Source organism: Anoplopoma fimbria, chromosome 2 (assembly GCF_027596085.1).
Source record: "Anoplopoma fimbria isolate UVic2021 breed Golden Eagle Sablefish chromosome 2, Afim_UVic_2022, whole genome shotgun sequence".
NCBI lineage: Eukaryota > Metazoa > Chordata > Actinopteri > Perciformes > Anoplopomatidae > Anoplopoma > Anoplopoma fimbria.
Window position 1 is genome coordinate 8,096,932 of NC_072450.1, and position 27,571 is coordinate 8,124,502.

The following is a 27,571-nucleotide window of genomic DNA, read 5'->3' on the forward strand; positions in this document are numbered from 1 at the left end:
CTGAAAAGGTCAATAAACACAAGTCATACTAAGCTTTTGAATAAACACCCAATTCTGCTGCTGATCTGTTTAGAACAGACTCCCAGTAGATGAAAGTCAATTTGGGTCAAAATGCACCAGAGACAATGCAGCTACTGTCTGAGCAACTGGCTAAATGTTGTTTGTTTGCCATGTAATTAAGTCAAGCTTAAGCAGAAGATGTGTGATTTACAAACATCACCATTTGTGGAAACACGGAAGAAGAGGACATTAATAATTGGTTAAACTAAACCGAATTGTTTTTGTCAACTTGGTTAATAGTTGTTAGTCTTAACAAGGATTTAAATAAAAATGTTTTATTTGAGTCTAGAAAGATTTGAGGAGTTTATTGGCTCTGCTGCCTAAGCAGGGATTTGGACCGAAAACAGGCCTGCATTAGAACAACGCATCGTCTGGTTTAATGTCCAAGGATTAATGTTTCAGTAAAAGATGACTGTGTTCAAAAGTTTGTCAGATGCAAAAGGGAAACGCTTCACATTCAGGACAGGATAGGATTTTAAAAACTCTGAAAAGTCATGATGGCAGCAACTATTTCATCTTCGTCACGAGTTCAACAATACTGTTCACGTCGCAAAGTTAACCACCAGAAAAGTGCGCGCGTACGTGTTTGATTGATTGGTCAACAGTTGCCAAACGATCCTGCGTTGTTTTGCTCGAACCTGATGCGTTGTGTCGCCATTACTGTACCAGTTTTGGAGTCCGTAATGTTCTCGCAACCAGTTAGTTGCAACCGCCTGCTTTTAGTGCTGGCCTGGAATCTGTATTACATGTTTTCCCCCCAAAAACGGTATCAAATACAATATGGAACATCATTTATATTTATCTTTAGTTTAACTTTCTTGCTGTCTCTTTGTTTTTTAACCTGTCTCTACTCTACTGTTTTGCCCTGTTGCTCTTTTTTAAATTAAATTTTCATCATTCTAGATAGTCACTAGTGGATCTCCCAACCTCTAGAGCTGCTTTCAACCAGGCGGTAAATGATCAAATGCCGAGTTATGTGTCAGATGTGGATGAGAAATAGACGGAGAGAGGTATCACCTGAATCAAAACACTCGTGATTTTTGATCCACAAACAAACTGCATCATGTCATTTGCTCAGCCGTGACATTAACTCCTCCTCCAGTTGGCTTACTGCTGCGTGTGAATTACGTTCATGACATGGGACATGGGTTTTAGACGGATCGCCTCATAGTCGGCGCGAAGCATCAGGATACTCTCCATGCTGCAGAGCTTAAGCCCATGTCTATCCACCTTGAGCCTGAGCTCAACACCAGCAACCAATCCCTATAAAAAGAACCAATTATTTATCGTCTGCTCCCTGACGGGGCCGGTCCTACTTATCTTTCAGGGTGCAGTCCCCAGGCCCTCTGCCTCGCATATTCAGCATCGGCAGAGCTGCTGTCGGCCCATTCTTTCATTACGGTACAAAGCATCATCCTCTAAATCTCAGTGATAGATTTTATATGTTGTGATAATTAATCAGACGCAGAGATGCACCAAAGCTTTTTTTTTTCCACGACCGACTGGAACACAACAGCAACAAGTTTTATACAAGAACTTATACAAGAAATATAACAATACATTTTTCTCCTTTTTACTTTTTCTCTTTCTTGTGGAAGAAAATAATAACAACAAAGATTATCGGAGAAAGATGTTCTGTGCATTTGAGTGGACACATCTCAACCCCTTTCTTACAGCCTAAAGTTAGTGTTTGGCTTTTACGGTTTTATTCCTTAGCTATAAATTAAAAGGGGCTATTCTTCATCTTCTAAAACGTGCATTCCCTATATATATGCTTTTTAAAGCACTCTAGAAGTCCACTTTCATATTTAGTAAGAGTCATCTAAGCCATTAACTTTGTTCCAGAGCCCGCTAGCGCTATAATTGGACTCTGCAATGCTGTAAGACATTGCTATCGTCCAATTAACGCACATTAATTGAGCTGACCTTTGGTAGTGTCTAGTTTAAGGTGGGATATTGAAATGAACTTGGGGAATAATGATTTTCCTCCTCCTCCTTCCTCTGTCATCAGAGGACCTGGCTCCTTCGTCACTGTAATAGAACATTCTTTGAGCGGTAAGCTGTAATTAGTGTGGAGGAGGAGACCTTAGGATGTATTGATTTCCCACTGGCTCGGCGAAAATGCCAGAGAAACAGAGAGGACATGAAAACATGGATCCAGCCCGATTCATCCAGCGGTGTGTCTCGTTGCGTTGTTTGAGGTCTTCATTCATATACAATTAGGGCCGTCAGCAAAGCTATGAATCAAATGGAATCTGTGCAATGTCAAATGTTGTTGAGCTGCTATTGAGAGCAAGAAAAGTCACCATGATAACAAATGGTGAGCAAAGTTTAAAATACATTCAGATAATCACAGTGAAAATAGATAAATGTATCGGAAATGTATAGAATCTGATACAGACGGAATATAAACAATCATGAAGTGACCGCAACTTTTTATGTCAAAGAAAATGTTTCCTAGGACTTGAATGTCAATGGAAATGTCGATATTTAACTTAATTGGGAGTGATGGTGTAAACCTTTCTAAAGGGTAATTGGGCAAAGGATGTAAGGGACCTGAAGATCTGGGCTGAGCAGACCAGAGATAAACACGACTGCAATGCTCAAAATTAGACAAAAGAACCCTTAAATAGATTTGTCTGGTAGCCAATGATGGAAGGTCAGCGTCTGGGGGTATTAGTTGTCTTGCTGCTACTTCTTAAGGACTTCTTGTTTAAAGGAATAGTCCGGCACATGACCCCCTGTGAAATGGCAAAATGCTTTTACGCTTCCTTTTATGTAAGGATGAAACAAACAAGCTGGAACGTTTCAATGTTGGATCTTTCAAGGTTCTGGTAGTTACTGTTGGACAAAGGCAGTTGTTGTTTTCAGTCTTAAGGTTAAGCTAGGCTAACCAGCTACATATTTACTATCAATGTTCTCACATGAGCATATTTCCTAAAATGTTGGAACTTTTCCTTTTTAATTGCAAAAGTGTCAGATAGAACAGTTTGTGAGTTGCACTGAGGAGCAGAAGGGACTTGAAGCGTTCCAAAACAAGAAGTAAAAATGATGGAGAGTAGACCAAACGACCAATTTCAGACCGTTGGGTTGTAAATGAGAGACACACACGCACAGTCTGGCAGTCAAAGCACAATCCAGAGCTTCTTATTGGTCACAAAACTGCCATTTCTTCGACCGCAGCCTTTATGATCAACACACTCTACATTTACCGTCGCTTTCCTCATGCGCTTCTGACTCATCCACAGCAAGACGATCCTCAACAAACAGACCAAACAAAGCGAGCAGAAATGTGTGTTTGACACAAATTACAACTTGTCATGTATTCAGGGAGAGTTGTTCCAAGCAGCATTCTCTTGGGTTCATTTAGAGTTTCATGAGATTATCGCTTGACAACATTTGTAGTGTCGACTGTTGCTCAGCAGGGTAATTTACCATGTAGCTAATTTGCTTTCATTTTTTATGGTTCTTTTGACCTCATCTATTTGGTTTAACAACTGTTAATACTGTATGAATCAACAGACTTTTGCTGATGTAGAAAATGGAACTTATTGTAAAGAGCAGAGCATTTATGGGGGTTCATTGCAGTTACAGTCAGCTTTCTCCAGCAGGCTGAATTTCTTATTTTATATTTTTTTGAACATCATGTAAACCACTTGGTGTCCGTAATTGAGGGAGGGCATTAGGGGTTTCCCCAAGGTATATTCTTCCTGGAGAAAGATGATGTCGTGTTCATGTATACAGGTTTCTTATCATCTTTTTAAATTGAGTGTGTATGAAAAGGTCTTCAGACGGGGCCAGCTTTAACAGATATACTACAGGATGAAAGCAACCATCATTACACATATCCCATCCTTGATTTCAAAATGATTTCATTCAAAGTCTGACTAAAACCGAAAATGACTCTCTCTAAAAGTCTAGATAAATCCATATCCACTGCTTAACATTTGAATATTTGTTGCTGAAAGGATAAAGCTCATGAACTTGGAGGCATGGCTCTAATTTCAGGCGAAGAGGTGAAGAACCTGATCTTTTTCATGCATATAAATGTACGTTATGCACTGAATTAACATCCCTGTATTTAGATTTGCACCTTTTCCAGATTTTGCCCTCTAATGATATTGATTAAGTAGGTCATGATGAGTCGATAGTGTTTGATGGGCTCTTTAAAAGACGTGTAGGTAACATGTTAACTGGCTTTACCTGTCAGTCGCGTGCTCTTCTAATGTCTCCCCCTTGCGTTTGTGCCTTTTGCAGTAGAGTTGTGACCATGCGCTGCCTGGCTGCTCGGGTGAACTACAAGACCCTCATCGTTATCTGCGCCCTCTTCACGCTCATCACGGTGTTGCTGTGGAACCGCTGCTCCAGTGACACCTCCCTACACTTCCTGCCCCGTGCTGCCTTGGTGGCTCCGAGTCCCAAGGTGGGCGACGCCAGCATCAGCAGCCAGCAACAACCTCCGCAACCTCCGGAGCCCCCGCCCGTCGTCGGGGTCGTCTCTGGGATCAAGTATGAAGAAATCGACTGCCTGATCAATGATGAATCTACGATCAAGGGCCGGCGAGAGGGTGGAGAGATCTACCTGCCCTTCAGCTGGATGGAGAAGTACTTTGAGGTGTACGGCAAAGTGGCGCAGTACGACGGCTACGACCGCTTCGAGTTCCAGCACAGCTACTCAAAGGTTTACGCCCAGCGGGAGCCCTACCACCCCGACGGAGTCTTCATGTCGTTTGAGGGGTACAATGTGGAGGTCCGCGACAGAGTCAAGTGTATAAGTGGAGTGGAAGGTACGATTTTCTTCTTTTTTTTTTTTTTCTTCATTGTTGTTCATCAATGATGTTAGAGAATTCAAATCTTTGTCAGATGTTAGAAACTAGAGAATCAAATCTGAAAAGGCTTTGTGCTTTTGAATCCGAGCTTTTTAAGACGCTGTGTGAGGTTTGAGGAGCAAAAGAGAAAAGTTTCATCTCAATAGAAAATGCTAGCACTGCGACAAAAGAAAGAAGAGGCTCTTTGGATGCAAAAGGAATCCATTTATAACTGTCTTTTGACAACATTTTTCACATTCATTTTCACAGTGTGGCATCTTTTGCACGTATAATAATAAAAATATTATTTTTGCGTCTGCAGAGCCTCTAGGTTTATTTATTTTTGTTCGCATTTATTTCCTATAATAACACATGATACAGGAGTATTGATTTTATTTTAAACTTGACTTTGATACTTTTTTAGGTTTTAAATAAACCCCGTCACTGAGAAATATATGATTTACTTGATGAGGTCTGTTCCAGATAAGTGATGCGTCGTAAATGATATACTTGATTAGCAAGAAACATTACATTTCAGAAGCACCTACTCAAGCGCCGCTACCCATTCCCACACACTATTAGCCTTTCTTTAACACTGCCTAGAATGATTTGTGCAAAATCAATTTTAAAAATGTATCTTTTCTTCACAAAGACACAATCGAGTCTTTGTATCGATATCTAACTGGAAGTCTGTTAAGTGAGCGTATCCCTCCCTGTTCCTTCACACTTTCAGTCTATCCTCAAAGATGTTTTCTCTTCAAGGTTCCTTTTGAAATAATTACCCGGAAGGATCGATAGCTCATTTTAAAAGGCTATTAGTTCAAACCACATTGTCATCAATATGATTTTGTGCCTCGCTCGCTTGAAGGAGTGACCCTGTATACTCGCCTGAAATTACAAAATAGATTTTCATTATTCTGCTTTTATTGTCAAATCAGTAGAGCCACAAGTAAAAGAAAAGAAACACTTTCGCACCAGGGACTCAAAATATATCGGCTCCAAATTCTAACGTATCAGTTTCAACAGTGAAAATGACAGCAGTAGAAGACGTGGAGTTGTTCGGCCACAGTCCTCAGTCCTTTTCCACTCAAGAAACAAGCCTTTGTTTTTTGTGGGGAGATGTAATAAAAAAATGATATATTCACTGGGAAAAGTGTCAGTTCCTGAGGTTAGCGTGAAGAGTGATGATAGCCGGTGTCTGCAGGAGCAATTTGCTGGCAATAAATAGGTATTTTTGTTGAGATGGATTGTGCAAATTCCCCACATTGGCATCTTATTTTTTTTTTACCTGGTAACACACATCTGCTTTTCTGTTCATCACACACACGGAACAACACACACAGTAGGTTTCTTTACAGTAAAATCTGCAACAAGTGTGTGTTTTATTCTATTAGTTGCTCCCCGGGCGCTTCATTGCAGCCCACTGCTCCTCCGGGATGGGTTAAATGCAGAGAAATAATTTCCCCATTGTGGGACTAAAGGCTTAATTATTATTATTATTATTATTATTATTATTATTATTATTATTATTATTATTATTATTATTATTATTATACACTCTTTCAGAGGCTGTAATTCTCAAATTTGGTCGAGCAGTTCCAATGAGTTTGGCTGATTTTGAATAAATGGCATTTCTTTTGGATTTCTTATTACTTTTTTTTTTTTTTATGTGAACTCCAGTCCCACTTAAGGACCCACTACAACAACACATGCATGGGAGGAAGCAGATAAAGCAGGAAATGGTTCAGACAGGAATCCAGCCGAGTCTGTTGGTATCTCTGGGCTGAGCGGTGTTGAGCCAAGTTATTCTCACCCTCTCATTTCTGTTTTCTTTTAGTTCAAAATAGAGGAAGCACATCTACATTCACATACCCACACACTTGCGCACACACACACACACACTCAATTTAACAAGGTCTATTAATTAAGCCCAAGGCTCCCTGCTATTTAGCACTCCAGACGCCCGAGCATACACACCTCTCTTCTTCTTAGCATATTTTTATAGGTTAAAATAGCAGTTCATTAATTAGCCTGTCACAGATTAAGTTACCACGAGGCTTAAACAAGGTCATGGGAGCATTTCACTCCCAACGCACCCTGCTGGCCATGAAAAAGTTATTTAACAGGATCCTCTGCGATGTTCATTAAATGTCGTCACACTAGACTCTGCCATATTCTGTTGGGATATGTTTGAGGAAGTCAAAACATGTGACATGCACCCAGGGTGTTCTGATATCTAAGGCAGTCACTCACTTCTTTGTGAAACTATTGGGAGCTGCACTGAGAGCATTTCAGATAAATCGGTCTGAAATTTGAATACAAAAGTATGCTATCAAGGTTTTTATTATTAGACAGACTCATAAAAAACGCAGCACTTTTATGTGCCGTTACTCGTCGCATCTCCTTCCGGGCATGTGGTTTTATAGAGGAGGGTTAGAAATTGAGGTCTTTCTTTTCCTTGTTGCAAAGAACAAAAGTTGAGAATAATTAATCTCCAGCAGCCAGAGCACTATCATTAGTGGAACTAGTTAATCCTCTTACAATGCCCTCTTAAATCACGTTCTGTCTCGTTTTGTGTGTCTCTCGCTTCTTCTTGAACCATCTTTATCTTCACTCCCAGTTCTATTGCAGACTGCCTTCAATTAAACATTTGCAGCAAAACACACACACACACACACACACACACACACACACACACACACACACACACACACACACACACACACACACACACACACACACACAGTATTAAAAAAATACGTATTCTAACCTTTTAAGAGCTTGATCAAACACACATACTCTCATTTACACCTTTTGGGTGCAAACGCATACATGTCGGGTGATCTTTTTAACCCAACACCTGCTCACACTCAACGTGCTGACCAAGATGGATGCAGCTGTCTGTAGTGAAGACGGAGGTGGATTTGGATGAATAGTCTGTGAATCCAGGACATTGTGGCAAAATGTTGTGGTTAAAGCTGGCTCACAGTGACTCCAAACCACTAGTTCATGTGAAGAGACAACATTCAATCCCATTTTGACCTGTCACAAGCTTAAAAAACAACAACATTGTGGTCTGAAGTCAGTGTGCAGACATTACTCTTTTCATCGCTGCTGTTTTCCAATAGACCCCCACAGTGAGCGCTCGTTTTGAGCTGGGTTACAGCCAGCTGCTGCAGTTTGTCGGTTGATCAAGTCCTGTATTCTGTGAAACACGTACGAGCAGAAAGTGGTGGATGCAGCCAAATGAACATAGTAAGTGTTTTATGATGCAATCAGCCAGAACAGCCAGTTCTAATGCAAACATTAAAGCTATATTATTCATTTGGCCACTGGGAGGCAGAAAGACTACAAAAATCTCACAGAAACACAACCTGATCGGTTTTTCATGTCTTATGTGTTGGCAAACAGTTGCCCACAGAGTAACATCAACATCCCACTTGCTTATCCAATATTTGCTGGCCTTTTATCTCTGCTTTGGTCTCCACCAGGGACGTCAGTTTCGGTTAATTTTGCTTACGTTAACCAGTAACTAATCAGCTAACTTTTATGAGAAAAAAAATCGGTCGTACACACCAGGCCCTGTCTAAATAGCCCGATTAGTTAACATGAGGGCCAAAAGGAAGCTTCAGCTCCCATGTTAAAGTGATCTATAGACCATAAATGAACCTATAAAATAATATGCGTACCCGCTCAAAAATATTGTCGGTAGTTAACCCTAGTCTCCACGAACTCCTGATGAAAACTGCTACTTGCTGGGCTTTCCCCACCAGTTTACTTTGGTTTTTCACAGAAAGATTGTCTGAGTTTGTTTGTTTAAAAAAAACAATTTAAAGAAACTAAATGGTTCAAAGACATAGTTGGGTTTTTATATTCAGAAAACAGTCGACAGTTTTCAAATGACACATCAGTCCTTTGGTTCAGTGTTAATATTAAACCTATTGCTTAATGGAGCTTTAATGCAGACTCGCCTTCAGCCAGTTGTTACAGTCTTGCTGACCTCATGGAGGTCAAAAGCAAAGCTTGCATACCAATGAGATGGTGGAGCTCTTCTGCTGCTATATTAACCTCTTTAGGCTTAGAGCCTATAGTGTAATTGGCCGGAGACTTAGTATTTCTAGTAAAGTCCGCCATCTGGAGTCATGAAAATATGTGCAGGCTTAACAGTCAATTCCACATGGATTACTTAGTGTTATTCAGTGAGAAGCACAGCGTTCCAGTGTTAGGATTTTGACTGTCATTTGACTCAAGTTGTCAGGGGAGACGCCAGTAACAAGACAAGCATGGAGAGAGAAAGTCTGCCGTGGGATTGGAAAGTGTGTGTGCGTTTTGAGTGGGGATGTGTGAGTGTGTGTGCATATGCATTTCATGTGGCACTTGTCCCTTTTTAGAAAATAAACATAAAATCATTGATAGTCATCTGTATGTCATTTTGACTTCTGAAGGAAAATAAATCAATGCAAAACGCATGAAAGATCTTTGCGGATTGGAGTAAATCTATGTGGACGAGCTGTCAAGACTGTCTGCGTTGGAAACTCTGCAGGGAGAGTTGGAAAAAGTGTGAGATATTTTACTTCTGCTAAGCAATTTGACAGCCACTCTGCAGTTAAGATGATATGATTGTTTTTGCGCATTGGATTTGGTCCGTCTGAACCAAGTCTTCACAGTTATGAAAATAAAAATAATGGGATCAGCGGTGGATGGAAGGTTTTGGTGAAAAGCCATTTCATATATTAACTATGGGAATACCAAAGGTAGATGTTAGACGTTGAAGATTGGTAGATAATAATTTCTGTTTAACTGTCACTGTATAATTGATAAATGTATTGCTAGAAAGAACTGGCAGACTCATGGCACCATTTGTAAATGACTTTACGCCGAATATTTCTGCATGACCAGTGTGTACTGTATGTTCATATTTTGTTGCACAGTAAAAATGTAAATGTGAATTGCCATTCATTTTCAATCATGGTCATTTGAACTGTTATTTACATTGTCTACTCTTTTCTTTTTTGTTTTGTGATTCACAATTGGAGCTGCATTTTATGTACGAAAGGTGCAATGTAGATTAAGTTTATTATAATTACCTTAGACACACCACTGCTAGCTAAGTGGTCTGTAAACAGTTAAACAACAAGTTGATCATAAGCAGAATAAATTCTTCACCTCCACTTTCAATTATTCTCACATTAGCTAGAACGAAAATGAAAAACAATTTAGGAAAACGGCACAAATGGCAGGAAGGAAAGTAGAACATAAGTGTGTATACGGTGATTCATTTGAAAGGAGGTGGAATGTTCACGCTAACATGAGTATATTATAAAGTATATTATAAGGATGGGGTTGTGGTTGTTTGTGTGCTCTCTCCGTCACAAGGTCTTTAAGTGAACTATCTGTTAATCAGAGTGATTCTCCTGCCTGAGCTATTTCTGGCTGCGTGAGCAGAGAGGATCGCCTCCGGTGAAGTGCAGTAGATTAGCTTGTTCATCTCACTACGTCCAATCATTTACATAGCTGGTGCTGTTTTTAAAAAAAAATAAAAAATTATTTAAACCTTTTTATGCTTCTTTTTTGCATACTGCGTGTGTTTATAAAATAAGCCCACATTTGAATCTCTGATATCGCCACAGTATTTTCCTTTTAATGCAAAGTCTTAAATTGGTGTTTGATATCATTAATTCAAATTCAAATTAGACCAGTTTCTTTAATATGAACGTGGTTATGAACTCAATTTGACACTGCACCAAAAAAAGCTGGTATGACAACTGCAATATAAAAAACAGATCATTTTCTTAAAATAGACTTCAAAGAGCTTCAAAAGAAAAACCTTTTCACAAACAAGATGATCATGAAAGGTCAAGATTTAGAAGCTTTTCAAGACACTATGTATGAAGACGGACAGAGTAAAATTACAGAAGCATAATAATGTAACATCTATGGTGTCTTGCATATAAGGAGGTCATTTTCTATATTTATGTATCATCATTGTCCTTCTCTTTCTTCTCTACCTCCCAGGCGTGCCTCTGTCCACTCAGTGGGGCCCTCAGGGCTACTTCTACGCCATCCAGATCGCCCAGTACGGCCTGAGCCACTACAGCAAGAACCTGACGGAGCGCCCCCCCCACGTGGAGGTCTACGACACAGCCGAGGACAGAGACAGCCGGGCCAGCGCGGCGCCCTGGAGCGTGCCGAAAGGTTGCAGCCTCAGCCGCGTCCTCGACAAGAGCCGAGCTTCCTCCGTGCGCCAGTTCAGCGCTCCAGGTATGTAAGCCTTCCGTGAGCCCGGATAGCCTCGGGGGCAAGGAGCTTATCTCCTGTTAACTGTGGCTGTAGGAGGCCGATATGCAACTACACCCCGAGGACACAACGCTAGTCTGCGGTGAGTCACAGCCGCCGTGCGAGAATACCGGCAGACCGTGCTGCTTGGGCGGTGGACCCACCACGTAATGACAGCTTCTTGAACATTATGATGATTAAAGAACCAGCAGACACAACATCTCATTCTATGTTGATCACTGAGTCACACTTTGTCACATTCATGCCGTCTCAATGCATTGTGAAAATTTGCAGCTTGATGCTACAGACAGAAAACGCGTTTAGTCGACATTTTTACTCCCACAATGGACTTTTATCTCTTTTTATCCAGAGCATCAGTATCACAGTTGAAATGATAACTGTTTGTCAGCCGGAGCCAATTAACCTTAATTTGTTATTCAAAGGACGGAACAGATCTCTGGTCTTTTGTCTGGTTTTTTGTCCGTGCCATATGGGGCTTTAATAGAAGGTAGTTAACGACTGGCTGTCATGTTGCTCAGAAAGAGTGTCTCTTTAGTGAAACACTCTAGTTGACTGTTTCAGGCAGGTGGTCTTAAGAAGTACTTAAGATATTAACTTTTAAAAACAGGTCACTTATATTTAATTCAACTATTCAAAAAGGCTAAATCATCTCCTGGAACACCGGGGTAATGCAGTTTTAATCACACAGAGTAAATAATGCATTTGTTTCAGACTATTTTCAGCTGCAGATTAATGCACATTTGGTAGTCTTGGGAGTATGTACAGCGGCACGACAGTGTTTGTTAGATTGACCGTAAAACAAAACTGCATGTTCATTGTCATGAAGATGGATGTCAACCAAATGCAACATTGATGTGTTTTACATTGTTTATTAACAACAGTGGAGGTCTATTTACGCTTTATCAAGCTATGGCTACATAGGATAAAATCAGGTTCAGCTTTGGTCTTTTCATAGTATTTGTGTCAAAATATTATCTAGTATATCACTAGACTATTCCTTTAAGCATATCATAATAATCTGATTTATATTTTAATATTCTAATCTCTGGGTCGGGTTCTCCAGGATTCAGAGCAGCTTGTGCCGTCAGTCTGTGAAGCTAATGTAAGCTCAACCTGCTACAGTAGACAGTAGACGTCTATACATTTACGCTTGGCCAAAGATGGTTTTATGAAAGAAGAAGAGCCACTCTGTGTCATGTGTAACTCTAAATTGCAGCTGGAAAACCGAGATGTTGGAATCTCCCAGTTAAACTTTTAACCTTATAACTTTAAAGGTCTTATTGTTTTTGATAAATATTTTAAATATGCGTGTGTTCTATTCAAACTCTTTCTCTTCCTTTAACTGACTGGTGATTTTATCATTCAAATGTAGAAACACTAAGTGTTTTGATGATGCTTGTGATGTATTTAATACTATGTAGACGACAAAAACAAACTTTAAAGTGCAATATTGGTCATAAAAATGTAACAGGATATCTTCCTTAAATTGTTCTGCCCAAAGGTAATGGCCAGATCGATTTATTCATGTCAAATGTAAAAACAGGCAGTAGACGTGTTTAGATGATCAGAATCTTTCACTCAGTGCTGTGATGTATTTAATACTATGTCCGGATAACCAAATCCCCCTGTCCTCAGCCACGATCAAAATCAAAAACTTTGCTGGATTGGATCAGAGTGATCCTGAATATTGGGATGTCAAATATCAAACAGCAAACAGGAAATGGAGCCAACATTTTACAGAAAAAGGAGAAGCTAGCTCAACTATTGTCTCTGAATTAAAGTATAATCTTAGCCAGTGTTGATGGTCCTCAGACTAGATGAAAGGCAATCATTATATTGAGTTAACCAATTATGTAAATCAGCACAAAGTTGAAAGAAGAGCTCGCGATCTCTAATTAAGCAGAGTTCGCGCTAATGCGAGCTAACGCTATTTCCTGTGTTAAGGAGCTTTAGTAAATAGGCTAGCGTCTGTATGTCGACAGTCCATTTGAATGCATTCACTCGCAAGGCATTGTGTGTAGATTTTAAAATGTGTTGTACATATCTTTTTAGGAAACAGTTGTTAACAAAGGGGACAGCCCTAAAACCTTAATATTAGATTTTCTTTACAGATGTTGTGGGAAGAGACTTGCACAGACTTGCTCCAAATGGCATTACTTTTTGAGCTTTGGCTATGAAAATTAAGTGTGTGTGCTGAATGCATGTGAATAAAAACATACAATGAACTACTGAAGGTGGAAACGGAACGGGCTCAGCTGAACAAATCTAACACTTCTTAAACAAGAAGAAGTGAAGTTAAGAATTCAGTTGCTGGAAAAGCAGTTAAAAGACTCCTGCATGTTTAACACTGAATAAATCACATTGTTTTTCTAATTCCTTGTTAATTGATTGTAATGTCACTCACGCAGTATGTGCTCTGTTGAGCTGCTGCCTCCACTGTAATTCCCCCCCTCCTCCTAATTCCTCCGCTTTCACCCTCCCATGATGAACAATTTCATTTCATTTCACCACTCTTCACTTTCTCCCCGCTCCTCGCTCACCTTGCCTTACAGCTTCAACTCGCCACAATCGGCTCTCTCTTTCCTCGACATCATCATGTTTTCATCATCACCCCTCAGCCCTCCCTCGGCACTCTTCATTCTCCATTAATCTTCCCTCGTCAACCCCCAGATTTCAGTCATTTTTCCACCTCTCTTTACTCATTTCCACCCACTTATCGCCCCCTCAGCCCGCTCCCGGCTTCCTAAACATTGCAATCCCATTATGCTCTCTCTCCGTTTTAACGCCTCATTCTGCTCTGTCATCCAAACTTTTTCCTGTTTTCTTCCTCTGCTGTCAGTTTCTCTTTCCGTCTCGGCCTCTCTCCACTTCCTCCTCCTACTCCCTTCGCCCTATTTGGGTCTTTTTTTTTTTTTTTTTTTTTTTTTTTCCTTACTGTATCTAGGACACTGGTGTTGAACAGCCTCTCAAATCCTCTGACAAGTGGATCAATCGTCTGTCCCCTGATAATAACCTACAATCCTCCATCTGCACATTCCTGCACGAACACTGTCCGCCGCTGAGCACCCTTATTTCCTGGATCCTCTCGTGGTCGTTTGATAGTTTCATAAACCTGCCAGATTTAGGGAGTCGATCTGTGTACGGAGATACAGAGTAGTGACAGCTGTCTCCAGCTATGGTGCCTTTTAAAAAGTGTTCGTAAACCCTGGAAGGTTTCAAGTTTTATTGTCTGATGATTGAATAAAAATAGAGTTAAAGTCGCTTTTTTTTTTTAACACTTAAAAGTTGTATTCCTTAAGATTTCAATACATGTTGGTGTGACTCACCCATGGTTACCGTGGTAACATCAACACTACTTGAGCATCTCCTTTGTGACAAACAGAAGAACTGCTGGTGTTTTTTTTTGTTGTTGTTTTAATAAAGATGTCAGTCATTAACAACTGATTCATTACTGTTCCATTACTGCATGGAAAATGAAAACTGACCCACTGCCAAAAATGACAGTAGCCTCATACTGTACACGCGTTCTTATATGAAGAACTGCTGACATCACCAGCTGTGATCACAAATAAATTGCATTTCCTGGGACTCCATCACAATAAAAGCCACTCTGTGTTTCACCAGTTGGATGGTTTTAATGTGAAGATGCAGCAGGAGGAAACGATGGGTTTGCATTAGCAGTATCAGCTCTGATGCGGCTGTATGAGAGTGAACATTAAAAAGTGAGGCTGATACTAAAACCAGTGGATACATGAATCCTTTTCCTGTGAACCCATCGTGTTTAAACATTAAGAAATCTGAAACTACTTCATGTAAATACAGTGAATGACTATTTCAAGAAAAATGCTGAGCATGAATAGTATCAAGAAATGAGGTTTGAATTCGAAAAAATCTTCAATCTTAACTTCAATGTCAAAATGAAAACGCATATCAATCTGCCGAATCAGACTCCAGATCTCAATCCAAACATTATTTGTGGCTGAACTTTTAAAAAGGCTCACGATCTCCATGTAACCTGAAAGAACTCGAGCAGTTATGTACACATACTTTGATACCAAAGGTGCTAAATCATATGCACTATATCACTTTTAGAGCCTCTTTATGTTCATCAGTGTCAAAAAGCCATGTTAAATCTACTTTGATACAATGCGGACTGATATTATTATAAATTATTTTCCCTATTTTCCAACATTTAATGGACAAAAAGTTGAATCCAGGAAATGATTGGCCGATTAATCATAATGAAAATGAAACATCCACTTCCCGGGGTGGTGAATACTTTTTCTAGGCTCTGTGTGTCCCGATGCAGCCACCGGAGGATGTGGATGAATAATCAATGTGCATCGACTGCTGTCTCGTCTCTTGGATCTTTTGTACCCACGCATGCACAACACGCTCTGAACACGTTCATCATGCTCACTCATGCATCCAAGCATTGGTTTTCTTTTTCCTACGCTGACATATTTGTAGCTGCATGTCGTCTCTGTCGCCCTGCCTTACTGCTTAACATCCAGAGAGCGAAGCAGAGCGGAGGAGGTGGGATCTCGTCTATATTCCCTCTGCCCATCCTTTATTGATGCCAGAGTAATCACGGGGCCAGAGTACAAATCCACTTACTCTCTGCATTGCCTTAAGTAATGGATTTATGAGTGCATTAAAGAGCCGTAGTCATCCAGAGGCCCCTGCCAGACTGGCTTGCTCCTCCATTCTCCTCCTGATCGACTGTCTTTGTGTCTCCAGCGGCCTCGTCTGCTTCTGCCTCCTCAGCTCATGTCACGTGAGATCGGATTCTCAATTGTCTTCTGGCTTTTGGCTCATTTTCTCTCTCTCTCTGTCAGGCTGACGTTAAGGGCACTTGAGGCGACCCATCTTGCCATTACCCTTTTTTTCCCCAGACTCCTACACTCTTTCTTCTTTTCATCCATTCAGGATGAAAATGTTGTTGTTGTTGTTGTTGTTGTTGTTGTTGTTTATTTAGCTGTGCAGACAGAGTTACTAGGCCGAACGTACAGAGTTGATATAATGTAAGTGGAGAGGTGGCTGTGTGGACATATGTGAATATTGGAGTTCCAAACTTTGAGATTTGTAAGTGAAAAGGTTGCTGCAGTGCATCAACTTCCTCGTTCTCTCTCTTTTTCTATTACTTTCCTCCCTCTATTCCTTCCTTTCTGTCCTCCTAATTAAGCTCTGTGTGCAGTGACACGTCTGTACTGCACATCCCATCAGAAGCTCGTCTCTGTCTGTGTTCGAGACTCTCTCTCTCACACACACACACACACACACACACACACACACACACACACACACACACACACACACACACACACACACACACACACACACAGACAGCTAGCCACTTCACACAGATATTAATGAAACAAGGTTTTGACCACAAAAGATATTTGTTATTGATCATTAGAGAACATGACTACATAGAGAATCTTGGGTACATGAGGAAAAAGACAAGCTTTCATGGAGACAGGACATCAAAGGAGACAGACAGTTCAAGGCTTTACTGTCATTCTGCTATAAATAGTCCAGTGTCATCCAGTAATCGTCTGACATTTGTCAAATGTGGTTAGTTATGTTTTTTCCTACCAAATGCATCTGAAGAAACGCCACAAAACGTCTCTTTTGTGTCATTATGCACATTTTAAATACCCTCCCTCCTCTCATCCGCCCACCACAGAGTCCTCTGAGGGCGTGTCTCTCCAGCTGGGTAACTCCAAAGACTTCATCCTCAGCTTGGACCTGAAGTTCGTCTCCAACGGCAGCGTGTCTGTGATCCTCGAGACCACGGAGAAGGGCCCGCCGTTCACCATCCACTACGTGACCAACTCGCAGCTCATCGCCTTCAGAGACCATGAGATCACGTACGGTGTCGGGCCGCGGACCGCCTGGAGCACGCTGACCCGAGACCTGCTCACCGACCTCAGGAAGGGCGTCGGCCTGTCCAACACCAAGGCTGTGAAGGCCACAAAGGTTGGTTTAGGTGGAACCGTCGGTACCTTTGATTCACCTCCTGTGTTCTAAAAACTATTCAACTAGAGCTGAAACAATTAGTCGATTAGAAAATGATTGTTATTAATTAAGTAATCGTTTAAGTGATTTTTCAAGCAAAAAAACCCACACATTTCAACTCGTTCTCATATTTGAGGATTTTCTTCTTTTCTTCATCTTATGTCACCGTAAACTGAATATTTATGGGTTTCATGCAAAACATGTAATGTGAAGACGTCCCGTTGCGTTTTAAGAAATGATGATGTCCAAAACTATCATGAGAAAATAATCCGCAGATTAATCAATAATGAAAATAATAGTTAATTGCAATCCTGAACTGGACCGTATTTAATTAATCATAATTAATTTCCTATCTTAAAAATGCATTACAGTTAGTAGTATGAACAGAACTAATACCACGATATAATATTGCAGCATTATTCTTAGATTTTTCTGAACTTTGTAAATTTAGATAAAATGTAATTTTTGTAACATTTATCTTATTTCATCATGAGAACTTTTGTAATAATAATAGAATCATTTAAAGATTATAAACGACGTTATTGAAAAAATGCCTAATGCTAATTCCAGTCCTTAATAATGACATGTTCTGCCCTTGCGTCTTATTTCCCTTTCAGATCATGCCCAGACGGGTGGTGCGGTTAGTCCTACACGGGCGTGGCTTCATCGACAACGTCACCATTTCCACAACCGCCCACATGGCCGCCTTCTTCGCCGCCAGCGACTGGCTGACGCGCAACCAGGACGAACGAGGTGGCTGGCCCATCATGGTCACGCGTAAACTGGGCGAGGGCTTCCGGCCCCTGGAGCCCGGCTGGTACTCGGCCATGGCTCAGGGCCAGGCCATGTCCACCCTGGTTCGGGCCTACCTCCTCACCAAGGACCAGGCGTACCTCAACGCCGCCCTGAAGGCCGTAGGACCCTACAAGGTGCCCTCAGCGCAGCACGGGGTCAAAGCGGTGTTCATGAACAAATACGACTGGTATGAGGAGTACCCGACCACGCCCAGCTCCTTTGTCCTCAACGGCTTCATCTACTCCCTGCTGGGCCTCTACGACTTGACTGAGACGGCCGGAGAGAAGCTCGGCAAGGAGGCGGGGCAGCTGTTCAGCCGCGGCATGGAGTCGCTGAAGGCCATGCTGCCGCTCTTTGACACGGGGTCCGGGAGCATCTACGACCTCCGTCACTTCATGTTGGCCACGGCGCCCAACCTGGCACGCTGGGACTATCACACCACGCACATTAACCAGCTGCAGCTGCTGGCGTCCATAGACAACGCTCCCGTCTTTAAGGACGTGGTCAAGCGCTGGAAAAACTACTTAAAAGGGATTCGTGCCAAGCACAACTAAACAAACATATAGCGTAACGCTGAGATGATGACTGAAAAGTTAAACTTACTGTACTCTTAACGGGTGATTGAATGTGAGGAGAGTGCTCACATCGTGTGTGTGTGTTCTGGTTGAGGTTCATAATCTAAAGGACGAGTTGTTTCAGCTGCAGCTCTCAACACTAAAAGTTTCTCATGTGCTCTATTGCAGGTTTCATATTTTCTGCAACACTGACTGTAGCTCTCCCCTCCTGTGTTTCTCCTTGAGCTAGTGTTTGTAATTATGCACAGACCTAGTTTCAGAGTGTGTGCGTTCAGGAAGAGTGTGTGTGTGTGTGTGTGTGTGTGTGTGTGTGTGTGTGTGTGTGTGTGTGTGTGTGTGTGTGTGTGTGTGTGTGTGTGTGTGTGTGTGTGTGTGTGTGTGTGTGTGTGTGTGTGTGTGTGTGTGTGTGTGTGTGTGTGTGTGTGTGTGGTTAGAGTAACAACATATGACGTTAGAGACAGATTTAAAAACTCCTTGAATTGTTTTGTTTTTTTACCACTTCATCCCAGATTTGCAAAGTTTATTGAAACAAATACACAACAAACAAAATGAAGTGAATATATTCTGAAGAGGAAAATGTTGCCAAAACAATTTATCTCATTATTATGAAATACTTAAAACATTTTTGATTTAACTCCTCCACTGCAAAGTTATTTTTATTAGAGACGCCGCAAGACTTAGTTTCAAATCAAGACGTATTTTTAAACACACCATGTTTAAGCTGTTAGGTGAGATAAATTCATTTCGCTATCATCCCTTTATAGAAACGTTTTATGCTTCCAAACTGTCTGCTTCCAGTTCTTTTCTGAATCTCTTTACCATAAAACACCGGTAATAGTTACAAATAATCTTTTGAGGGGTTATATTGATTCTTTAGGGACCACAAGTCTTTTTAAAGACATTTTTTTCCATTAATATAAATATTAAGTCACAGATTAGATATCTGTCGAGCTGCTCTGAGGAATAAAAACCTCAAACCACCATATTTGGGTTCAGATTGTTAAAGCCTCTCTGCTACCAGCATACCTCCTTGGTTCCTACCCATAAATCCACTGTGTATAGTTGTGTAGCCACATCTGGTCAGAGATGACTGCATCTTTAGTTTTCTGTTTCAGGTGTCACATGGAGGTCTGCAGGTAGCATGCTGACACATCAGTAGTGTTCCTGTTATATTCACTGAGATAATGAATAATCTGTCCTTCATTTTAACTGTTAAAGAGTGAATCCACTGTAACACTGTTATCCTTTATGTGATGTTTCAAGACAACAAACTGTGTGCTACCATTCTTAGCTGTAACCAAACACCTCTATAGTCCCTCAGTTGGTCACAAGCAAACTTAAATAATTGATGTGCCGCTGCAGAAACACAGCTGCAAACAGTTAGCGCTGCATCACTTTGAGTTCAAGAGTCACTGTCGCTCCGTTCCTCATTAGCACATTTTTGGGTGAAAACAGTTTAGATCGAGACAGTCAGCTGAACATATTTAACTCCCTCTTGGCAGTGTTGTCTTGAAGTGGACTCGGGTAATTCCCAGTTTGCAGACTGCACTCAATAACTTCTTCAGATCTTCCAACTAGTCTGACTACAGATGTAAATTCCTAAATCTTGGCGAACTGGCACATTTAAAATTTCCCTGATAAATCTAAATAACGGCCCAGCAGTGTCTTTATTAATCTCCACACTCAGGACTAGCTGTTACATTCACACACACACACACACACACACACTTGCATTTCTCTTTTAAATTGCAAACATCGACCTTTCATTGTTAAACATTTGACTCTCTACATCCCTTTTATTCCCTTCGGTTTGAACATCAGCACCATTCGCTTCATTTTCATTCCCCTGGTTTTTGACCTCTTTATTTTTTTTATTTTTTTGACACTCACCTGAAAAGCTCTTCCTTTAAAAACTCCTACTTCCAGATGATAATTGCAGGAAACAAGTGTAGGTGGTGGTAGATGTGTCGTGTGTACTCGGAGGATAAGGACGTGGGCAGCAGAGGCACAGCTGCGTCTCGCTAACACGTCAGTCTATAACATTTAAACAGACAATGTGAGGAGAAACTGTTGGTCGAGGTCAATTCTTGACAAGTCGATCCCATCAGCCTCTCGTTGGGTGAACTCAGTGTTTTTAGTCTGAGAGCCGACCTGTTGGCCGCTGTAGAGAGGAAGCTCGCACAGACACGAACAATTGGACCGGCTAATAGGCTGCAGAGTCTCCACACACACAGTCCAGTGGCAAGTCGGAGATGAGTCAGCATTCACAAACACAACAGAGCTGAGCCCTCAGCATCAATGAAGCTTTCATCGATCTACCTTAAAGATTGTTAATGGAGGAGAATCGGGTCGGTTCGCTCCCCTAAAGGTGCCGACGGTGAATTTTTCTTTCGGTCATTTTCATGTAAACTTTGAGATGAAAATGTTTCTCCCGCTTTCAAGTTGTCGTAGTGTGAGCTGATGAGAGTAAATCAAAGAAGCGTTGATTTGGATGTAGCGTCTGATGGAAAACAAGTTTTGCTTTTTGTTTCAAACTTGTTATGAATTCCTGCGGGTACATCTTCACCTCACAGATTCATCTGTAACTCAGTTTCTTGCATTCAGAATTTAGTGAGGATTTACAACACATTAAGGGCCGGTGTTGGGAATAATAATCTGATATTTTCAGAAAGAAGTTGTAATATTTCAGGAATAAAGTTATAATAATGAGAGGACAATTCTTTTTATTTTGCAAGGAAAAATAGTAACCTTTTAAACTATTACTTCATCCGAGTATGACCACTTTTGTCTTCAAATATTATGATTTTATTCCTGAAATATTACGCCCTTTTCTTTCAAATTTCAAACTTTTTTTTTTACTTTATTCCCCAAATGTCAGATTTTCTTCTAGAGGTTTATTCTATGGGTTGAAGGAATTATATTGATGTTTATTTTTTAAAGTTAAAAATATCCCAGAGAAGAGGTATGAATGCACGTTTTGATAATTCTAGTTTTTGTACACTTGATGATCCTTTCTGTTTTCGTCCATTTCCTAGTGTTGTTTTCTTCCCATGAACACCTCTTACATTCGTTGCCTATTTGACAGGACATGTGGAAACATTTAGTTAAAAACATTCAGGAATGGACGTTTGGTGCGTGAATAACTGTCTTTATTTTGTTTATACCAAAGTCATTGATTCAAGTATATTTGAATTTGTCTATTTTTGTGCAAACTGATTTCCATTAAGCATTTAATGATGTTTAGTCTCCTTGGAGATGTCACAGAGAGACACTGCCTTTTGAGAAATGCTAGTTTTTCTAAATTTAGGTGGAATTATAGCAAAGAGAAGACATGTAAAACTCGCTTATCGTAAAGGGGGATGTGTGCAACTAGAGATTAGCATTTAGTCCGTTACTGTTCTAAAGGGAAGTGAGCCGGCAGCTGCAAATTCTCTTTGAAAAGTTTTTCTTCTGTTTGAGTGTTTTTGTTTGAATCATACGTCATTTGTTTGCAGAGGAGTAAGATGTTTTACTAGATAGACAAAAGCACAACTGCCGTTTATAGTCACGCTTTTTTGTTGCATTTCTTTTATTTTTATTTTTCAGGACAATGTGCAACGCCTTCATTAAGAGAGCTGCTATGATTGTTCACTGTGCAACAGGTATCACAGCTTCTTTTTTCTTCATTTTAGTGCTTATTTTTTTTCCGTCTTTCCAACAAATGACCGCTGAGGTCAATTGTGATTTATGCAATAAAATGTTTACTGGGGTCGTAAAAGCCACAGGAGACCCAGAGCGGATGTACAGACTTTGCAATTCAAGCACAATGTGCAAAAGCTACCATTTTTTTAGTCCAAGGAAGAGGTGTTTATATACAGAGTAAAATCTTTGTGCTTTAAAGATGTGCTTTTTAAAGGTGTAAAAAATAAAAGCATTTTTCTTAAACTTCTCGTTGAATCTCTTCTTCTGTGGTATTTAACGGAGATGCTTGAATGAAGATCTCCATACAGGTTTATGACCGCTATATTATTATCCCTGTAGTCTCCTATTGTAGAGTTGAGACAATTCATCGATCAAAAGAATATCTATCAGCTACAATTGTGTTAATCCATTAGTGGTTTGAGCCATTTTTTAAAGAAAATATGCAAAACATTTATTGGTTCCAGGCTCACATTCAAAAAATATTGAATCTTTGTTTTTTGGGGGCTGTTGGTCGGACAAAACAAGTCACATGAACACAGACATTATTTATTGTCATATAGATAAAACTGTTAATTGATAAATGGAGAAAATAATCCTCAAATTAATCGATACTGAAAGTAGTTGCAGCAATTGTTTTTTTTTTATATTTTATTATTTATTTAAATGTATTATTTACATATTATATAGCATACTTTATTGTAAGAGACAACAACATATCAAATTGCTAACATTTAATCATTTCTGCTTAAATGTATATATTAAAAAAAATGAAGACAAGAAACATACAATACAAAGGCATGACTAAACATAAAAAGCAAACCTATTGATTTGATTGATCACTCAATCCTTTAGTCCATCAGCTAAACATCCATAACATCACGTCAGTTATTCCCAAGGCTATACTCCTGTTCAGTCATTTAACTCAATCATCTTTGATAAAAATCTCTCAATACCTCCAGACATTTCACTTATCGCAAATTTTCTGGAGTGTTGATTTTTAACTAGTTCCTTCCTATTTATTCTGATGATTCCTCACAGATTTTGGTCTGTTTCTAGAGTTAGCCCCGGTAGTGTTATACCTACAATAACGTCCATTGTGAAGCAGTTTGTTCATACTGAACGTCGTCTCTGTGAAACTGCTGAGAAGAAAAAAAACAATCCTGATAAATAATTTATCCTCATTAGTCTATTCTGATCCAGACAGAAGTGCAGGCACCTGAGAAGGACTGTATCTGCTCCCACCCGCCTGCATTTTTCATTACCTCCTGGCATTTATACTATCCAGCCACAACTTCCCCCTCGCAGCCACACACTTTGCCTCACACGTCTCATTCCTCTTTTATTCCTCGACGCTAATGATATTACGGTCCCTCCTGACAGCGAGTCGGTCTCCCAGTCCCGTAATTAGCCCCACATAAACCCGATGAGCTCGGTCTCTTCATGGCCTCCTCTGCTGCCGTTCAGATGCCTTTGAGATGGCCGTGATGACATTACAGTGAATCCTTCGTACTGCGGCAACCGGAGGCCTCCAGGCTTCATGGTGTCCATAAATTTACCCACTTGATGAAATTAACACTCAGTTGAACCCTGCATTATTGGATTTGTTTGTGTGTGGTTTTGGGGGGGTCTCAGAGGAAGTGGGAAAGGAGAAAAATGTATGTGGAGGCATCCAGTGAAAAGAAAACCGAAGCAATACACCTGCAATTTATGTCCCAGCAGGTTTTGGAGCTCTGCGATCTTGTTGAGTGACTTTCTTCTGAAGTATCTTAAAGCAAAAGTTTGATATTCTTGGAAATGCTCCTGCCTTTAAAAAAAACAACATGCTGGTCTAGGCTGTTTTTTTTGCAGCAAGTATGCTTTTTTCCTTTGGGGCAGTAAGTTAGAGATGAGAAAATCAATACCACTCTCATATCTGGACACCAATTGGATACGAGCATACAGCTAATAAAAGCTGCAGCCGCTTAGCTTAGCTTAGCTTAGCACAAAAACTGGACGCAGGTGGAAAAAGCGTTTAAATTAAATTATAATGCTGAATTATAAATAATTAACACGTTATAGCTCACCGCTGAAGGGTTGATTTTGTTATATTTGGAGCTAAGCTAGCTGTTTTCCCCTGTTTCAAGTCTTTCTGCAAAGCTAAGCTAACTGGCTGCAGCTTCATATTTAAAGGACAAATAAAAGGGTGGCATCAATCTTCTCCTCTAACTCTCAACAAGAAAACTAACGAGCATGTTTTCTAAATTGTGTCAGCGCTCCTTTAAAATTCTGCCCTCATATTAGCAGCTACCCGAGCAGTCTGCTGGAAAGCTTTTCTAAATCAGCTCTGCCTTCAAATGTCACTTCTTTATCTGGTTTCATTTGTGCTATGGAGCAGACAGCGTTATCAAATTCAGCTCAGTCTCTCTTCCAAATGAGCCCCAGAGATAGAGAAACTGTCATTACACTAAAGGAAAATATATTCCCTGCCTCCGTTTCCAAAAACCTGGTAATTGCTGTATTTTGCTCATTCATGAGCAGCTGGCATCCTTTGGTTTAAATGGAAGAGAGAATGAAAAGTCTTCTGCAGTGCAATCAGCAGCCAGAGTCAGACATGACGACGGTGCTGGAAGAGAACAATGAGGAGACAGAGCAGCAGCAGGAGGTCGAGTAAATAGGAGATGATATAGAGATGTACAGGAGAGAAAAGCAAGTCTGCAGCAGGGGGATTTCTAGATTGAGCGATGGGGAGAAACCCGCATTCAAAGTCTGAAATTCAACAGGGGGAAAAACAGCGCCTGGAGTCTAACAACTATTAATAATGTATCAGGGGGGCGTCTGCCACACACGCACGCTCCTCATTTGGAGATACAAACGACACCTCATCAACCAAAACACCAGGGAGCGGAGCTCTGAGCAGCTGCAGCACGACCGCCTGGTTCACTGAAGGAAGTCTATCGCACATCTGTCCTTCTGTAACCACGACACTAACTCAGCACATCATAACTCATCACTGTTGTTAAAAAATTAGTGGGAAAAATAAGACGATTGGGCATTTGTATGCTAGAACCTTAAATTTTATTATGTGCATTTCTTGTTTTTCTTATTTATGGTCACATATGTGGAGTGATGGGATGCAACTATGAACATTTAATCGATTACAATACTAATGAACACGTTTGAGGTTAATCTGCTTTACTTGAGTATTTTCATATCCACACACACAGGACTTTCATCCAGGCCAACACTGTTCATGTCCAGTGCAAAACTATCTACATTCCACTAACCAAACTACCATACTATTTAGTACGACAAAAAAATATGTAGTGTGTCCCAATACATGTATGTCAAATACAGTATGCCAAAATAATGTCCTACTGCAGCCAGCATGATATTCTGACTATTCTGACCCACAATCCTGAGCCCAGCGGATATGTGAGAAAGAGGGTCAAAGTTCAAGGTGCCATATTATGACAAAGTAGTATGTCCAAATTAAATGTATACTGCATGCAACACTATGTACTTTTGCAGTATTTACTAAAAGTACATTAGAAAGAGTATGCAATTTAGAGAACAGTGTCAAAGGAAACTTTGGTCAAAGTAAATTTTGAGTCTTGAGTCTCGTAAGTCGTTAGTCACGTGACTACCTTGAATTTCGTGAATCACTACTCACCTGAGTCATTTGTTAGCGTTTACCGTGATCATTTCCTAAACTAAAACCAATAGTTTTTGTTGCCTAAACCTAACTTCATGTGAAAACAGATGATTATTATTATAAGTGGAAACTGATACATCCAAAGCTGATGCTATAAGGCTAAGTAAAGTGTCATACTTTAAAGCTTAGGGCCACTGACTAAGCATCGTTATTTTATTAGTTTGGATTGAGAATTCGTTGATATTTAAGTATTGCTACTTTTACTTAAATAGAAGATCGAAATACTTCCACCATTCACATCATTATTGGATTAGTGTTATCGTCTCAGGGTTTTAATGTTGTAGGTTAATGAAGTGGAGCAACTTTAACTACTTTATATGCTGCCAGGTAGTTTACAGTAGTTTGCATCAGACTTCATTTTATGTTTTGTACATAAAATCTGATTTTGCAATTCATAACTGTAAAATAAATGTAGTGTAGCATTAGAAGTAGTACCACTGCATATATTTAATTAAATCTTATTTAATCACATTTAATATGTGTGCAGTGAGCCTTTGGTCCACCTCACACTCATCTGAAGTTAACAAAAACAGAGTTTGCATCAGCAGCGACTCAATGAATGCTTAATTGTGCTGATGTTACACAAACATGCAGGACTTTCAACAGGAGGCTCAGTTTGTGCCTCAGACTTTGACCTGAAGTTAACTTGTTACTTTTTCTCATTAACAGTCAATAAAAGAAGCATGCAGCGCTTCAAGACCTTTCTGTCTCTGCAGTAAAGCACTTTAATTCCATATCATCTCCAAAACTTAGCTTCGTATCCAAGGTTACTGAAAGATAAGTTAATTCATATCAAAGGAATACAGGGTCAACATATAATATCTATGAGGACTCTGAGCTTCTTTAAAGAAAACCTTCAATTCAGGCTAAAATAATTTAAAAAAAAACCTTTCCTTCTCATCATGCTGAGCCACACAGCTTCTGTTTGAAAGTACTGACACCTTGTGGTGAGATGAGACATTACAAGTGTCAGCAAGTACTGGCAGATTGTATTCAATCTTATTTTAATGTTTAATTTATAAAGACAGATTAGAGGAAAAGCAACTGTGTTTAATGTTTCTCTTTGATTCATTTTTTTTTCATTCTGAAAGAACAGTGTGTAGCATTTAAGGGAATCTATTGGCAGAAATTAAGAATAATACTAATAAATATGTATGTTTTAGTGGTAAATCACCTGAAAATACGAACCATTGGGTTTCTGTTACCTATAAATGTTTATATCTCTACATAATGATCGGGTCACTAGATGAGACCAAATCCTACAGACTGCACCTTTAATTTGTCTTTACGTCTTTTATACGCATCAAATTGATAAGTCAAGATCAAATTGAGTTTTTTCTGAATATAAATTGGTCAATATGATGAAAACTTTTACTGCACTTTTATTTTCTTTCATGTAATTATAATTGATGTTTTATACATATGAAGATGAATTCCTGGTTTACATTAAAGACAGTGATGTATCACAGATTTGTATTTACTGTTGATGTTAGTGGGTTTGATCAGGTGGTAACCCTGAAGCATTTAAATCAATCTGGATTTAAAAGACCATGTTGTTGAGATGCTGAAAAAACTGGAATACAGTGGAATACAACTAAATACATTTACTCCAGTTCAGTACTTAAGTACAATATTTATATATG

General features: G+C 40.0%; 1 protein-coding gene across 1 annotated transcript in view; it reads left to right on the top strand.

The window, feature by feature from the left end:
• glceb (glucuronic acid epimerase b) overlaps positions 1 to 18,798 on the top strand; it is a 46,769-nt gene extending 27,971 nt beyond the window's left edge. Inside the window, exons 3-6 of the mRNA XM_054620248.1 lie at positions 4,318 to 4,847; positions 10,884 to 11,129; positions 16,855 to 17,147; positions 17,804 to 18,798. Of these exons, the coding sequence (XP_054476223.1) occupies positions 4,331 to 4,847; positions 10,884 to 11,129; positions 16,855 to 17,147; positions 17,804 to 18,535 (1,788 nt within the window). The 5' untranslated portion in view covers positions 4,318 to 4,330 and the 3' untranslated portion in view covers positions 18,536 to 18,798. The remainder of the gene's footprint in view (positions 1 to 4,317; positions 4,848 to 10,883; positions 11,130 to 16,854; positions 17,148 to 17,803) is intronic.
• The last annotated feature ends 8,773 nt before the right edge of the window (positions 18,799 to 27,571 follow it).